Here is an 18542-nt window from a genome sequence, read left to right as displayed (position 1 = left end):
AAAAAATATAAAAAAAACTTTATTTTAATTTCACCAACAAAACACGTCATGTTTTCTTGTTACGTAATAATTAAATAAATAAATTAGAGTACTGTGCAGGAAAAAATAATTAATAAATGCATTCCAAGCTGGAGATATGGTAAAGGAAAACAGGAATTTAATTCAACTTGGACTCTATTTAGATCAGGATGGTTTTTTTTGGATAGCATCATGGAAGAGTACATGGTCAAGATGAAGAATGCTTTTCTTCGATAGAATTTCTCAACATTGTTGTTTTATTTCAAGTCTTACAAGCTATCAGAATATATAGTAATCTCTTGGTTTCTTCCTAAAGCAGCCATGGATATTGTTCTTAACTATATAAAACGTGAAAAGCACATATAAAATTGCTTCTATTATTTTATGTTGGTGAACCACACCAATACACGTAAAAAGAAGGATAAAAAACAGGAATGCCTGCATGAATTCCAAAAGGGCTGCTATTCAAGCCACCAAGAATTAATCCTACCAATTTTCTTCATGGAACTTGGAACAAACAATGTGAGAACCATAGCTATTAATCTTGCATGATTTATTTATTTTTAAATTCAAAACAGCTCCTCCTGATATTCATATAAAAAAGTCAACATTGATGTGGTCAATCGAATCCTAAATCAACTCGAAATTTTTACCAGATTACACCAAATCAACTTTACCTAATTATTTTTTATGAAACTTTAATCTCATCTAGATCTCAACCTAACCCACTGAAGTGGATTGGGTTCAATAACTCTGGTAATAAAAAAGAATAATATAAAAAAACGATATTGTTATGTGCCAAAATGAAGCGACAAGAAAGCTGTGAGGAAGAGGAGAGGGATGAGAAACATGTTCAAAATGTCGTACTGGGCACCAACACAAATATGGGGTTCCAATTTGGCCACCTCTCTTTGTGGATAAAATTAATGGAGCTCCCATTAACTATGATGTTGTGCGACGCACTCACCTTTGTAAAATACCTTGGACTTCTTCTTCTAATTTGCCTCAAAAATGTTCAGGATATTGATTTTGTTTTTGAAATGTAGATGAACATACGTTTTATTTATAAAATGGTCTGGTGGTAGCTTTAATTATAAGAGGAAAAAAAAGAAGAAGACGTTGATCACATTTATTTTATTAATTAATTTCTTTCTAAAAACAAATTACCAGAAAAACTAAAAGTCAAAATCTGGCATAATCAACCATAAATGATTCATATTAAAACTAAGAAATTAATAATTAATATGGAGAAAATCTAGAATTTCTTTATTTTTTATGATAACCGAAGCCGGCCGCCTCTACAATTTGTCACTTGATTGCTTCCTTCAACGATTGAACGATGACCCTTTTTTTTTTAAATTCTCCATTGAAACTATTTTTTATATTTCCTCAAATCAAATTGGATTTGATGCACATAATCTAATTTAATATAATTGAAATCTTGAAAATAAAAAAAGTCCATGTGGGTGCGCGTGTAGTACAAGTCCTTGAAAGGAGTAGGTCACTCTCTCTTGAATAAACACGCGGTAAATCTATCTGAAGACTAGCAATAGGATCATAGCTAAATCATTAAATGAAGAAGAAGACTTTTATCAAAGTGGTTTTCATTTTTCTTTTAAAAAGCAAGTGAACAGAAGCTGCAATGAAGCTTCCACATGCGTATATTTCACTATAAATACCACCACACAATCATACCTTCCTCTCACAATAATTCCTAACACAAGCAATTGTCTTTATATTCTTTGTTTACGCCAAGAGACGAAGCAAGCAAGAAAAAGAGAGAAGAATGTTGCATAGCATTATTGATGCCATTACAGGTGATCATAGTAATGGTACTAAAAAGATCAAAGGGACTGTTGTGCTGATGAAGAAAAATGTTCTGGACTTCAACGATTTCAATGCATCAGTTCTTGATCGTGTTCATGAGTTCTTAGGCCAAGGAGTCTCTCTGCAACTCGTTAGCGCTGTTAACAGTGATCCCTCTGGTGAGTCGTTGATATATACTTCTTTATTTTGTTGCTTTATCAACCTCGAAAACCATTTTTTGTGGGATAATTTGAGCCTGAACCTCTTCAGGAACCATCTTCTTATGCTTCATTCTCTGTAGTTTACTAGTATCCATGCATGGACGTACTTCACCTTGGATGAAGTAAAGCAAGCAAAATATTTGTAGCGTATCAAGGAAATCAGATAAGAGGAACCAAGATCATGTTCATGATCTGCTTGCTAAAGACTCATCAATTAATTACTTCTTAATGAATTGATTAGGAATGGATCATCACTTTTTAATATATTGTTTGTGCTTGAAAAAAGTAGAAACTTGTGCATAAACACCACAGGGAGCATACAAGTTGATTTGGTAAGGCACGAAACCCACTTTTTGGACATGTATGGATGATCATGTCGAGGACTAGGGGCACAAAGATTCTGACATTACATATACCTAAATGCACTGTGCTTGGAGTAAATTTCAAAATCGAAATGAGGCCAAACCAAGTCACGGGCATCACCTCAAGTGGACCTTTTTTTTATTTCGTTTATATAATCTTTGGACCTGCTATTATTTATATACTGTACGTGATCACATATTCATAATTATGGCTTAGTTTAGGGATTGAATCGAGTCGAGTTTTCATTTAAGTAAGTTCGAATATCGAACTGATTCAGTGAGTTGTCTATGATCTTGAATTAAAATCAAGAAATAATAATTAAAAAATAAACTAAAATAAAATTGTTTTGAACAAAAAAGGTAGATCTAAATTAACCCACGAGTTGATTACTGATTCAATAATCTAAACTTCTTTCTGAATCGTACCTGAAGCTTGAGTCAATTATTACAGCTATATATATTTTACCCATTCCCCTTCATCTCTCTATCTACGTTGCAATATATCTTATTCTAATTGTTTTTGAATAATTCTTGGACCTGCTATTATTTTTATATTGTCAACATGACCATATTTATTCATAGGTTTACCCATTCCACCTCATCTTTTTCTTTATTACATCCTCGTGCATATAATTTATTACACCTTGCTAATAATATATTGGTGTTATACCATATCAGACAAGAAATGGAAGTGATTAAAATATTGGTAAATGCAGCCACTTGAGGTTTCTGGAGAACAAAAAAGTTGACTCCTTTATAAATCATAATTAGATATAATTGCCTTTGTAGTAGATGGGGCACAAGGCTTATCGAGGAACTTGATTGGCTGCTCTTAATTATAGAATTATAGCTTGATTTAACTATGAAGTAAAGGATTACTCTATTACTTAGTTCTTAACCTGAAGAGAAACCTCATGTTTTTTTTATTAATCAAGATAAGGTAAGAATATTATTTTCAATATATGAACATTTGCAGATGCCATATAGTATTTGTCGTCTCATCCAACTCCATGCATCATTTGATAGTGATTTTGACAAGCATAAATTCACCTACCTTTCAACAAACCGCATGCCACAACCTACCTCGAAACGAAATTTCATTGGAAGTGAGATATTTTGTCTTGCATGACTCTATATATCCACCATAGTTGTCACATCCAACTTAGTATTGAAAGTGAAAAGGAGATTGGGTTAATGAGTTCTTGAGTTAATTTGAGTCGATTATTATCTTTTTATCAAAACGATGTCTTTTGTTTTTTGTTTACATTTCTTAGTGTTTGATTCGGTCAGATCTATTGAGTTTGAGCAGGATCAATGTAGATTGGCTTGAAAAAATGTTGGATCATCATGGCTAATCATAATTAACGTAGCCCATCATTTGTAATTATAATAACAGTAAATGGACCTGCAATTTCCTGAGATTATACTGTAATTAGCTATCTAAAGTGGATTTTGGTGCCTTTTGTAGAGAATGATTTGAAAGGGAAGCTAGGAGAGCCTGCATATTTGGAAGAATGGATTACCACCATCACTTCCTTAACCGCCGGCGAGTCGGCTTTCAAGGTCACCTTTGACTGGGATGAGGAGATTGGAGTTCCAGGGGCATTTCTGATAAGAAACAAACATCACAGTGAATTCTACCTCAAGACTGTCACACTTGAAGATGTTCCTGGCCAAGGCCGAGTCCACTTTGTTTGCAACTCGTGGATTTATCCTACGAGGCGTTACAATTATGATCGTGTTTTCTTCACTAACCAGGTAATTATGCAACCATAGAAAGCTGAAGGTAGTTGTAAATGTTTTCCTGCTCTAACAAATCCTGATACATTTGTATAGAATTATCTGCCGCACGAGACACCTGCACCGCTACGTAAATACAGGGAAGAAGAACTGGTTAAATTGAGAGGAGATGGGAAAGGAGAGCTTAAGGAATGGGACCGCGTTTACGACTATGCTTACTACAATGATTTGGGAGATCCTGACAAGGGTGCAAAGTATGTCCGCCCTGTTCTTGGTGGATCTTCTGAGTACCCTTATCCTCGTAGGGGCAGAACTGGCCGAGCACCAGCAAAATCAGGTCATTACCTGTTAAGCGTCATCTCGCATTCATGTTATCATCAATGGTTTGTGATTTTATTTTTTGTTCACACTCTTACAATTTCCGTGATCTAAACAGATCCCAACACTGAGAGCAGGCTGCCACTTCTCATGAGCTTAAACATATATGTTCCAAGAGATGAACGATTCGGTCACCTGAAGTTGGCTGACTTCCTTGCTTATGCACTGAAATCCGTCGCTCAATTTATTAAGCCTGAACTGGAAGCTTTACGTGACAGCACCCCTAATGAGTTTGACTCCTTTGCTGATGTACTGGATCTCTATGAGGGAGGGTTTAAGCTGCCTGAAGGTCCCCTACTAGAAAATCTTAAGAAAAACATTCCCGTGGAGATGCTCAAGGAAATTATTCGAACTGATGGAGAAGGCCTTTTCAGATTTCCAAAGCCTCAAGTGATTCAAGGTTTGAACTAAAGCATTTAACTCTATGCCTGTACTGTTCTTAGACTGTCATTTTCTCTTTTTCAGCAACTTAATTGTGATCTATTAACTATACAGAGAGCAATTCTGCTTGGAGGACGGATGAAGAATTCGGTAGAGAAATGCTGTCTGGAGTAAACCCTGTTATCATCCGTCGTCTTGAGGTACACTGAAGCTGCAACAAGTTTTTCTTTCTGCAAAATTTATATTTTTTGTTTTTCTTGTGTCTAAGAACAAATTATTGCAGGAATTCCCTCCCAAAAGCAAGCTAGACAGCAAACTTTATGGTGATCAAAACAGCACCATAACTGAGGAGCACATCAAGGATAGTCTGGATGGACTGTCCATAGATGAGGTAAGCTATCTCTTGATTGGTTTCTTCGACAATTATGTTTAGAATCGGATCTGTGAACGCTTCACGGATGTAATTGATGAATTTAGTCTTCCCATAAGACATGTTGTAGCTGAAACACTTTGCTTCTGAATAGGCGATCGAGAAGAACAGGATGTTCATATTAGATCACCATGATGCATTGATGCCATACCTGAGGAGGATAAACACTACTACCACGAAGACTTATGCATCAAGGACTCTGCTTTTCTTGAAAGATGACGGGACTTTGAAGCCTCTTGTAATTGAGTTAAGCTTGCCCCATGAAGAAGGAGATGAATTTGGAGCCATTAGCAAAGTCTACACCCCAGCTGAACATGGTGTTGAAGGCTCCATTTGGGATCTGGCTAAAGCTTACGTGGCTGTTAACGACTCCGGTTACCATCAGCTTATTAGCCATTTCTTGAACACTCATGCTGTGAGTGAGCCATTTGTGATTGCAACAAATAGACAACTCAGCGTGCTTCACCCAATCTATAAACTTTTGGAACCTCACTTCCGTGACACAATGAACATCAATGCGCTCGCTAGGCAGACGCTCATCAATGCTGGTGGAATCCTGGAATCAACAGTTTATCCTGCAAAGTATGCCATGGAAATGTCATCAGTAATTTACAAAAACTGGAATTTCACAGAGCAAGCACTTCCTGAAGACCTGAAGAAGAGGTAAACCTTAGTTTACTCGTAAAGGCTAATTCATAGTTGTTCATAATTAATTTGCTAGAATCTTAGAGCTTGAAATTAAAAAAACCACAGAGAAATGCGTTGGGAACTTAGACTTTGGTTAATTCTGTGATGATGCTGTATTTCATTTCAATGACATGTGCTACCTTGTTTACTCAGAGGAGTGGCCGTTGAGGATCCAATGTCTCCACATGGTGTTCGCCTACTGATAGAAGACTATCCATACGCTGTTGATGGGCTAGAGATATGGTCAGCAATCAAAGAATGGGTCAGAGACTATTGCTCTTTCTACTACAAGAATGATGAGATGATTCAAAAGGATTCTGAACTACAATCATGGTGGAAGGAAGTGAGAGAGGAAGGGCATGGTGACCTGAAAGATGCACCCTGGTGGCCTGAGATGCAGACTCGTGAAGAGCTAATAGACTCGTGCACCATAATCATATGGGTGGCATCAGCCCTCCATGCAGCTGTCAATTTTGGTCAGTACCCTTATGCAGGCTACCTTCCCAATCGTCCAACCGTAAGCCGAAGGTTCATGCCCGAGGAAGGCTCTCCTGAGTATGAGGAGCTCAAGTCGAACCCTGATAAGGCTTTCTTGAAAACAATCACTGCACAGTTGCAAACACTTCTTGGAATTTCCCTCATTGAAATTCTGTCAAGGCATTCCTCAGATGAGGTGTATCTTGGACAGAGAGACACTCATGAATGGACAGCAGACAAGAAACCATTAGAGGCGTTTGAGAAATTTGGAAAGAAACTGGCAGCAATCGAGGACAAAATGCTAGACATGAACAAAGCTGGGAAATGGAAGAATCGGGTCGGTCCAGTCGAGGTGCCATACACTTTGTTGGTTCCTACCAGTGAAGGTGGACTCACTGGAAGGGGAATTCCTAACAGCGTCTCAATCTAAATCTTCTCCATAAGACTATTTATTTTATTCTTACTCAATTGTCGGTATGAAAGCTGTTACTGATTCTTGTTAGCATCCAAGGCACATATGTCCTGATGTAATAAACTCCATGAATAATACAGAATAAAAGTTGTTCTTTTTTGTCATTTGATTGGAGTTGAATTTACTTAAACAATAACATCGTACTTGCTGATGGGCTAATTAGCTGACCAAGCAGAGTTTAAAGGGAACTTCCATTTCTTGATTTAAGCGCTCAAAATGCTGACACATGTTCTCTTCCTAAGGCAGGAACTACAATTAGAAGTGGATAATTTCCTTTGTGATGATGAAAACTTGTCCTTGTTACTGTTCTAACATTTTTCCATAGCTTAACCTGTCAGCTAGACTCCATTGCAAAAGAGACTCTTGAAATCAGATCCCCCCCTCCTTTAACTTGTTGAATGATGCATGAAATGCATGGACAATTGTTCTCTTCAGAAGGCCTTGTAAGGCCTGCTTGCATTTTTATCAGCAGAAGCAGAAGGTACTGAACGACATACCTTTACTCAATTATAAATGTTCTGACCAAGTACATCCCAGTCCTTTCCCTGCCAGGCTAGCCTGGGGAAGGGAGAAATTTTACAGTCTGAGCTTCCTATCACATTAACTTACTCCTCAGGTGTGGTTGTATTTTTATCAAGAAGCAGCTACTTCTGAGTTGCTTTCTATGCTATTAATTGTCTCAATGCAGGGTCTTCAAACCAAATTGAATTTGATATGATGAAAATTATCATATTTGATATCTTCAAAATAAAAAAATAAAAAAGCACATGTCATACATGTGGACTTGTAGAGTGCCTGTCCTTGTAAGTAGTAGGCCAGTCTTCACAAGTCCAGTAAAAGGACTAGCGACAGGGCAAATTCAGTATGAAAGAGAGACTTTAACAAAACTCATCTTTTTTCCAAGGAAATGCAATGTGGCAAGTGAAGCTTCTCAGTCTTTACCACGTACATATTCCCCCTCTATAAAGACCTTCTCCACTCACCTTAGCTGGCATCACAAGCCAAGCTTTAGGAGATTCTTTTTGTAGTCCAAGAAGAGAGCAACCAGGCAAGAGGGAAAGAAATGTTTCAGAACATTGTTACTGCTATCGCATCATGCTGTACTGGGGACAGTAAGATGAAGATCAAAGGCACTGTTGTGTTGATGAAGAAGAATGTCTTAGAATTCAATGACTTTCATGCTTCGGTTCTTGATCGTGGCCATGATCTGTTGTTAGGCCAAGGAGTCTCTCTGCAAGTCATTAGCGCTGCTAAAAGTGACCCGCCAGGTATATATACAACAGTTCTTTCATCATTTTGTTGCTGGTTCAGTGCTTCATGCATGCCTTTTCAATCCCATGATGTTTTTCTTTTATTGCTCGATGAAGTTCATTAAGAACACCTAGAGGGCTAGCTAGAATAAGCACCCAAGTGAGGAAATTCATACACAAAGCCAAAGGGGAGAGAGTATAAGCCAAAGAGCAAGACAAGCTAGACATACATGAAAAACACAAGAGAAACCTTATCCTGCTCCCCAAGATCAGGATATCATCATGAGAGGCGGCAGTCCATAAACAAAAGAAAAGTATGTAGGCTGCAAATCATGGCTCATTTTTCCACAAGCCAGCTGAGCTTTATACAAATAGAGAATAGGGTCCAGGGGCTGTAGAGCCAGAAGCCTGTACAACTAAACCTAGCTACCAGTTACCCCAAAAGACCACTCAACACCGATCAGCAGCAGATTAGTATCCACAAGGGACACAATCAAATAAATTTTGCAGCAGAAAATTAAAGTTGGGAGACTGGAATACCAGTTGAAAGATTAAACAAATATATGCTGACAGAAGATGAAGAAATTTATTCTCTGCATTCACAATAATGTTTTACAGTGTACATATATATATATATGCTTACAACTTTAAAATAGGATAAGTGCAGGTATTTGAATTTTAAACTATAACATATTACTTTTATTCATCTTCTTCTTATCTTCCTCTATCTTCCTCTAATCTTTCTCCTATGCTTGATTCTGTTTCTAATTTTGTTGAGGTTGTTATGCTATTCAATACTCTAACACCCCCTCTCAAACTGTGGGGAAGAAGACAGACACACAGTTTGTCTCTTAGAAAGCAATACCGATTTGCAGTATGACTTTTTGTAAAGACATCGGCAATTTGGTCTTATGTTGAGGTATGCTGAATTTGAATATCATGATTAACCACCTTCTCCCTAACGAAATGATAATCAATTTTGATGTGTTTCGTGCGTGAATGAAAAACAGGATTTGAAGCTAATGCAATATATAGCACTTACATTGTCACACCATAAGCTTGGGGCAGTAGACAACGCGATATGTAATTCTTGAAGAAGCATGCGAAGCTAGTACAGTTCAGCAGTTGTATAAGTCATGCTTCTATATTCAGCCTTTATGCTAGATCGAGAGACAACACTCTGCTTTTTGCTGCACCAAGATATAAGATTATTGCCAATAAACACACCATAACCAGTGGTGCTCCGCCTATTATCAGGATTGCCTGCCCAATCAGAGTCACAGTAGGCATGCATTATGATTGTCCTTGGAGTGTAAAGAAGACCAAACTCGATAGTACCTTTTAGATAGCGTAAGACACGCTTGACAGCTATCCAATGCAGTTCACGCGGAAAGTGCATAAACTGGCATAATTGGTTTACTGAGTAGGAAATATCTGGTCTTGTGATTGTGCAGTATTGAAGAGCCCCTACAACTCGTCGATATTCAGTTGGATTTTCTAATAGTTCACCAGCAGTAGATGAGAGTTTGGAGCCAGAGGATGATGGACAACGGAGAGGCCTTGCACTAAGCATGTAGGTACAGTTAAGCAAATCAGTGATATACTTAGTCTGTCGTAGATGTAAACCAGTTTGGTTCCTAAGTACTTCAACACCAAGAAAGTAGCTCAATTCACCCAAGTCTTTAATTGGAAACACATTCTGTAGTTGATCAATAAAATAATGAACTGATTAACGTTGGATCCTATGATTATTATATCATCAACGTATACTAACACAAAAACACGTAAAGTGTCAGAATTGTATGTAAACAATGAATAATCCATCTTGGATTCTGAAAAACCAAAGTCAATTAGCTGTTGTGAGAGACGTTTGAACCAAGCTCGAGGAGCTTTTTTGAGGCCATAAATAGACTTATGTAGATAGCATACATGATCGGGAAAGGTTTGATCTTCATAACCTTTTGGTTGTTTCATATATACTTCTTCATCTAAAATACCATACAGAAAGGCATTGGAAACATTCAATTGCCGAATATTCCATGTCGCACCCGACATCGCGGCGGCCCTAAAAAATATTTACATGGAAAGAACAGATTTCTGGCATCTTGTTCTTTAAGGGGAAAAGATCTTGTTTGAGGAGTCGCCACCTAGTATTATGGTCACTAGGAACCCTAACTGATCAATAGAGATTCTATGGTACGGGACTGATTACGTAAAAGGAAAGATATTATCACCCCTTAAACGTTCTGCCTGAAGCAGACTGCATTGTTGGTTTTGTCTTAAATTGCTAAATATTTATTGGTTTACATTCTGATGATTTGTTTATAATATTCCTGACTCTGGCGCCAGTGAATATTCGACTACGGATACTTCCAACTCTGGCGTTGGTAAGTATTACGTAACCCAAAATAAAAATGAATAATGTTGCCAATAAAAATAAATTTAAATATATGCATGCATATTTTTTTATTTTTTATTTTTTTTGTTTTTGGGCAGGGCCCAGCTCAGCCCACATGGGCTGGGCTGGACCCAGCCAGCCCGGCCTAGTCATTGGCCCAAGCCAGTGACCCGGCTGGGCCAAGGACACACTCTCGTAATTAAAATAGCAGCACGGTGCCTATGTAATTAAAGATGGGAAGAGAAGGAAAGGTGCAAACTTACGTGCAGCTGCGAGGTGAAGGAAGAACTTAGCTGGTCTACTGGAGGCGATGAAAACGATGGTGGAGCTCTGGCTGGCCGACACTACCTCCTCTCTGCCCTGTCTCTTCCGTGTTTATTTCTTATTCTCTCTGTCTCTGTGCTTTTGTTTTTCTTAGTTCTCCTCTGTCCAGTCTTCTCCGTTCAAGACGAAGACAAGGGTGGTAAAAGCACGAGGTGCTGCTGGTTGATGGACCAAAGTTTTCCCCTGGTTCTGTTTCTCTCCCAGTCTTTTTTCGTGTTCCCCTCAGTTTTTCTTTTCCTTCTTCCCCGGTTCTGTGAGTTCCCCCCCTCGGTTCTGTCCCTCTCTCTACTGTCTTTTTTCTCTCTGTTCGTGGCTTTTTCTTTAGCCTCCTCTGTTTCTTTGAGAAGAAATAGAGGAATGCAAGTCTGCTCCTCCTTTTGCCTCTTGGATTTTTTTTTCTTTTTTTTTTCGCCCATTTCTTCGTTGTTCCTCTGCTTTATAGAGTCTGATCGGTGGTAACGGATGGCATGTAGAGGGACGACAACATTAAAACGTCCTTAACTGAGGTGAGCGGATGATTACTGTCCATAACTGCTGGAAACGGTCTCCAGTTAAAGAAGAAGAAGATGAACAGTGCTCTTTCAAACGACGCAGTTTTGGTATATGAGGTGGCCATTTGCGTTTTGGCCCTTGAAGTTTTAAACGTTTTGTAATTAAGCCCCTAGTTCAAACTGTAATTGGCCCCCTGCATTTGCACGCAATTTTCAATGTAGTCCTTGGATTTTAATTTTGCAAGTTTTACCCCAAACTTTAATATCTCTTCAATTAAGTCCCTGAATAAGTTAATTTAATTAAATCCAAAGTCCAATTAAGTCTAAAACTTATCAATTCTCTAATTAAACCCCTGATTGGATTAATAAAATTAAATCCAAGCTTAATTAAGTCTCAAAACTTATCAATTCTCCAATTAAACCCTTGATTGGATGAATTAAATTAATTCCAAGCTTAATTAAGTCTCAAAACTTAATCAATTCTCCAATTAAACCCTTGATTGGATTAATTAGATTAATTCCAAAGTTTAATTAAACCCCAAAACTTCCAATCATGTTGCCTTTAACCCAAATTTTAATTCATTCTTCATTTATTTCATTTTACTTGTTTTTTCATCATTATTATTTTTTTTTATCATTTTCAATAAATAAAATAATAATAATTATTAAAATAAAATGGTCAAAAATTGGGTTGACATTCCATTTGAACGAGACTGCAAGAGAGAGGATTAACCTAATGGTAGTAGGCTTCACTACTGGGGAAAAATTATGAAAGTAATCAATACCAATAATTTGTTCAAACCCCTTAGCTACAAGTCTTGCTTTGTAGCGATTAATACTACCATCAGGATGTCTTTTAAGCTTATACACCTATTTATTTCTAACAACATGTGTATGTGAAGGTCTAGGACAGAGAGACCATGTGTTGTTTGCTAGTAACGCATCAAATTCACGTCGCATTGCTACTTTCCAATGTCGATTGGATACTGCCTTTATGAAATCAGATTCAATGACTATACTGGATAAAACTCGTAGAGGATATCGGGTAGAATAAAAAGTTTTAAAACTAGGGAACTCTTTAGGCATAAGACTTCTTGTTTTGGATCTGGTAACCATCTGTCTAAGCAGTACTGGGGACATTGCAGGAGAGGAACTAGGATCAATTAACGCCACATGATTTGTTGAGGAAGGCAGTACTAGGGAAGGTAATATTGGGGACATGGCAGAACAGGAACTAGGATTAGATAATGACATATGATTTGTGGAAGAAGTTGTAGGAATTGGAGTTTCAATTACAGAAGGTTGCAAGGGTGGACTTTCAGTGTAAGGAGGACTTTCGGTAGCAGAAGAGTTTATTGGTATAACAGGTGAAGTAAAATTGAAATGTTGTGCATAAGAAATTAAAGGAACTATATTGGAAGAAAGAGTAGTACCTGAAGACTGGTTGCTCACATGAGTGGTAGAAGAGTGACTTCTATCCAAGTGAGGGAAAATGTCTTCATCAAAAACAACATGTTTGGAGATAAACACCCTACCTGTAGCAAAATCTAAACAATGATAACCTTTTTATTGATTTGAGTACCCTAAGAAAATACATTGCTTGCTTCTGAAAGCTAACTTATGTTTTTCATATGGTCTGAGATAAGGATAGCATGCACAACTAAATGTGTGTAGATCAGAGTATGGCTGCATAGTTTTGTGGAGTACAAAGTATGGTGTTATATTATTAAGGACTTTTGTTGGTAAATGATTTATCAGGTATACTAAAGTTAAGAAGGCATCTACCCAATAACAGTTTTGAAGGCAGGCTTGTGCTAATAGGGTCAATCCTATTTCTTGAATATGTCGATGTTTACGTTCAACAATTCTATTTTGTGGGGATGTATAGGGACATGTCAAGCCATGAAATATTCCATGTTCAGCTAAAAAATTTTGAAACTCTGTTGATAAGTATTCTCCACCATTATCAGATTGTAGTTGTTGAATTGTGCAGGAGAATCGATTTTCAACAAAAACTTTATATTGTTGAAATATGGAAAAGACATCACTTTTGAAATGTATAGGATACATCCATGTAAAACGACTGAAATCATCAATGAATAAAACATAATATCGATATCCCCCTGCTAAAGGAACAGGAGATATCCAGACATTAGTGTGAATCAAGGCTAAAGGTCTAGCCGATTGTCTTCGAGAATCACTAAAAGGTAGCTTTTTAGCTTTCCCTAACTGGCAGGAAGAACAAACACTGGGCTTGCTAGGTGAATCTTTTATTTGCAGGAAAGAAGATAAATAGTTTAGAGTGGAGTTGGAAGGATGACCAAGGCATTTATACCATTGATCCCTAGTGGCTTTTGTCCGTAATTTAGAAGTAAAACAACGAAATTTATTGGTACAACTCTTATTCCTATTGATTGGATAAAGGCCATTCTCAACCAGCCCTTGGAGCAGCAGTCGTCTGGTCTTGTTTTCCTTGATAAAAAAGTAGTTCCAGTAAGTATGAAGTAACAATTATTGTCTAGGCAGAATTGATTAATGGACAACAGATTAGATGCAGCTTGAGAACAATACAAGACATTATTCAGATGAAAAGAATTATGAGATGTATTTAACAAGGAGGAACCAATGTTTTGAATCATCAAACCTGAACCATTGCCTACTTGGACAATATCCATACCATCATAAGGCTGCAGAGTTGTTAAATCTGCTACATTAGCAGTAATGTGAGCGTTAGCCCCATTATCAACATACCAAGTTTGTTGCTCAAAAGTATTATTGGCTTTAGCAGCCATTGCTGCCAATTCAGAAGGAGGTCGTCTGCCATGGAAAGAAAAGTTAAACCGCTGAAAACAATCCAACACAGCATGACCATATTTGTCACAGATTTGACATTGTGGTCTGTCATATGAAGGTACATGATCACTATGAGGCTGAATTCTGGAAGTGCCTCGAGATTGTGGTAATGCAGAAGTTTGCTGGAATTTGGCAGGAATAGTTGCATGTTTCCTTTTTGGATAATGAGATGTTTTTGCAGCAAAGGCAAAACCACGAGTTTGGATTGTAGTGGAAGCTTCAAATAATGTTTCAAAACTCAGAAGTTCAGATTGAAAATCATCTAGAGACAGATCCTTATCTCTGCAAGTAAAATTATAGGACGTGATAAAGGGTGTAAAGGTGCATGGGACGAAGTCCTCCAATTAAAAATGTAATGAAGTCTTGATCATCTACAAGTTTGCCTGTAGCAGCAAGTTGGTCAACCAACTGTTTAGCATCTTCAAGAAATGCAGAACATGGTCGATTGCCTTAAACAATAGTCTGAAGTTGTTTCTTAAGAAGAGCAATGCGGGATCTTGAGCTAGATGAGAATCTTGCATGAAGAGAGTCCCAAACTTGTTTGGAAGTCTTTAGATTAAAGACAGTAAAAACTAACTTCTCAGAAATGGAAGCTAGTAGCCAGCTGAGAACACAATTATCCTTTTTCAACCAAATTGTGTAGGCTAGATTAGAAGAATTATCTGGAAGAGTTCTGGTTGGTGGCTCTTCAAAACCATCAATCATACCATCCAGATTATGATTGCGAAGAAAAACTTGAAATTGAACACTCCATGGCAGGTAATTATGTCTTTTAAGTCTTTGGCTGACTAGTTGTGAATTGGATTGAATTTTTTTGAGGTGAAGAGAACAAAGGAAGGATTGTGGAATCAAATGAAGTCATGGTTGAGATGAAGAAATAGAGAAAGAGTAGATTTGTGTTTAATGTGTGAAAGCTGTGGTAGCTCAGGTATTAACCTATTTTTGCTCTGATACCATGAAAAATTAAACAAATATATGCTGACAAAAGATGAAGAAATTTATTCTCTGCATTCACAATAATGTTTTACAGTGTGTGTGTGTGTATATATGCGTACAACTTGAAAATAGGATAGGTGCAGGTATTTAAATTTTAAACCATAACATATTATCTTTATTTATCTTCTTCTGATCTTCCTTTATTTTCTTCTGATCTTTCTCTTATGCTTGATTCTGTTCCTCATTTTTTTAAGGTTGTTATGCTATTCAATACTCTAACACCAGTAAATTTGCTAGTGGGGAGAACAAAGAATTTTAAATTAGCAGGTTTAAACCCGACAGTGACAAGATTATTAATTTATGCTTGATTCTCCATAGTTGACCATTTTCCATGTGTGGTTTATAGTCTTCCTTTCACACGTATATGCACCGTTATAATCAATGTTATTAACCTTGCCCCGTACGGTCACTCGGTACAAGGCTGTGTCATGAGTCGGAGAATTTAACCTTATCCTCTTCAGTAACCTGCTCCAAGACCCGTTTCATGAGTTAGAACAATTTAATTTTTATTATTAAAATAATATAAATTATATTTGTACATCTTACTTAATTATTTAAGCTATTGAGTTGAGGTAATTTTTTGATATAATAATTCAAAATATTATTATTATTTTTTTTAAATTCAAATACTGTTATTTAAAAATAAAATAAAAAAATAAAATTGAATTTTAACAGGTTGACTCGCATCATAACTATAGACCAGCTTAGGTCGGGCGGGACACCTCTCCAGAGGAGCCGGAGGAAAGCAAGAAGTAAATTCAAATACTTAATTATAATGTACATGGTTAGAAGTAAAGCAAGAAAAAATGTAGCTTTTTCATGGAAGTGGAAGTCAGATGAGAGGAACCAAGTATAAGTTCATTTTCTGCTACTTTTTCATGTTTATGCATACATCATGGTAGGGACTAGGAACATTAAGGCTGTGACAAGTCACTGCTTGTTACTTTATGAGAGTGCATGAAACAAATTTGAAGGCAGAAATTGTTTTTTCCTATGATATTTTTGCCTGTCATAGTTTATACGAAAACATTAAATATATAAGGAGGATATTTTTGCCCTTCATAGCTTTTAGGAAAAAAAAGGATATTTTTTATGGGGATCTCGAGCTGTGCATGTTTTCATATGATTTAACTTTTAGAAATGGAATCATGTTGATGGTTGTTTTTTAAATTGTTTTTTATTTTAAAATATATTAAAATAATTTTTTTTATTTTTTAAAAGTTATTGTTAATATCAAAATATCAAAATAATATAAAAATATAAAAAAATATATTAATAAAAATATAAAAATTTTAATTTTAATTTTTTTCACAAACGCTTTCAATACGTAACAATGCATTAGGAGTGGTCACCTGCTTCTGGACTGTCTCTTAGAGTATGTTAATGATATAAAAAAAATCCTTTATCAATTTTGCATTTAAATTATTTTTTATATCAAAATTTACCCCTAAAACTATTTTAATTTCTCAATTATGACTTTTATAAGAATTACTTAATAGAAAGCATTAAATTTTCAAATGATGTCATGTTTTTACAAAGGAAAAGTACAATTTTGATTGGAAACGTGGATGAAATGTCTTAAGAGGAGACAGAAACCCTTCATTGAAAATTCCTGAAAGTTTAAGAGCAAAATCGATACCGAACCTTTTTTTTATGATAAGATTGAGATTTTCTGTATAGTTGGGGGGCATTTGTGAAGTTTTCCCTGGTTTGTATGGTGCCCATGATGGCCATATTTATTCCACCTAATTTCTAGCTTATCCCATGGCCTACATGCTCATGCTTTTCATTTGATTTATCAAATAGTTGGTTAATGCAGAGATCTTGTTAGAATTTATGAGATATGGACTCGCTTTACTGTTTGTTAAATGGAGATAGCGAAAGTTCTTAATTGAACAATTATGCCTGTGAGTGTTCAAATTAAAGGAGGCACGGAAACTAGTATTCTTCTTGCAATTTAATTCCCAAACTACGACTACAACCGTCCCTAGTTTTTCTATTTCGATTGCAATAAAACAAGTAAAAAGTAGAGGAATTACAAAGTAAATTAGGAGCTACATTTCCCTTTTAATTCAAAATCACTCATGAAAACTAAGATTTTCTAGAATTATCTAAGAACACGTACGTACTTCAATATGTACACATGGATCCTTCAGTTGAGTTCTAAGAAGTCATCTGGGCAACGTAATATTATATCTGAGCATAAAGTTTTGATTTGCCTTTCTAAGAACTTATCAAGCAAATACTTGTGTTGGTGAAACTTGACAAGCTTATTTATAAAATAAGGTGTTGGTATGATTATACTTCATTGCCCTGGACAAAATGATTGGTATACTTTCCATATGATGTCATGGGAATTTCAATTCCTATGATTAGGCATGGTTTAATACAACTGGCTGGATAAACAACTGCAATTTACAACATTAATTTCTGTCCAATAATTTCTTTGAAATTAATTTGATTTTTCTTCTTATTTTTTTCAGGTTATTTTGATTATCTTATCCAATAAACAATCTCCACAAGTTTTACATTATTCATAATCAAAACAATTAAATTATCATTCATCATCTAACTTAGCTATTTTAGTTTTATTAATATGATATAATCTACAATGTTATAAATAAAATAAATATTAATTATTTAAATAAAAAAATATTTTAAAAAATAGAAGCCACTGCAACACCAGATGAATATGTACAATGACACGCAGGAATGACTTAATATTTTTTTTTAGATTAACGTGGATATTCGAGTCAACTTGCGCGAATCTCGATTAATTCCATGAGTTTTAAAATTAACAACCATGTAAATCTTTCAATGACCCTAAAATTTATAAAATTCAAACTAATAATCTTAAAAAAAAAAAAAACCAACCTAAAATCTAACTACTAAAAGTACATCCACCATCGATGGAAGAGCGATCTGTTAATTCTACAAGCACAAGCTACCTCGGGAGCTGTTTCAAATCAAATTTCTTACCATTAGATAAGCAACGGCGTCAAAGTTTGGTGAATGAATTAAGCATGCGTGAAAGATGTCATTGTTGATTTTTCTATTTTATTTGTGTTTATGATTCTTTGACGTATGGTTTGGTAGACTTAACTAGCAATTACGTGAGTTAACGCAAACATGCATGCATATATATATATATATATATATATATATATTGAACATTCAACCTAATTACGTGACACATATATTTACCTTACCATAGGATTAGAAATTATGTATTTCACAAAATGAAATAATGTAATGTAA

General features: G+C 36.0%; 1 protein-coding gene and 1 long non-coding RNA gene across 2 annotated transcripts; both read left to right on the top strand.

Annotated features, from left to right (window-relative positions):
- Positions 1-1711: 1711 nt before the first annotated feature.
- Positions 1712-7076, top strand: LOC133695118 (probable linoleate 9S-lipoxygenase 5). Its single transcript, XM_062116936.1, has 8 exons — positions 1712-2003; positions 3876-4165; positions 4244-4484; positions 4584-4925; positions 5021-5106; positions 5190-5297; positions 5431-5999; positions 6177-7076. The coding sequence occupies exons 1-8, from the start codon at positions 1805-1807 to the stop codon at positions 6928-6930; spliced, it is 2589 nt and encodes an 862-aa protein (XP_061972920.1). The 5' UTR covers positions 1712-1804; the 3' UTR covers positions 6931-7076.
- Positions 7077-7830: 754 nt separating this feature from the next.
- Positions 7831-9967, top strand: LOC133694439 (uncharacterized). The gene is made up of 3 exons (XR_009842286.1): positions 7831-8240; positions 9001-9141; positions 9233-9967. It is a non-coding gene; the product is annotated as an uncharacterized LOC133694439 (long non-coding RNA).
- The last annotated feature ends 8575 nt before the right edge of the window (positions 9968-18542 follow it).

This window comes from Populus nigra, chromosome 5, assembly GCF_951802175.1.
Source record: "Populus nigra chromosome 5, ddPopNigr1.1, whole genome shotgun sequence".
Lineage (NCBI taxonomy): Eukaryota > Viridiplantae > Streptophyta > Magnoliopsida > Malpighiales > Salicaceae > Populus > Populus nigra.
The sequence above is the reverse complement of the archived record's forward strand: the minus strand, read 5'-3'. Positions and strand labels throughout refer to the sequence as shown.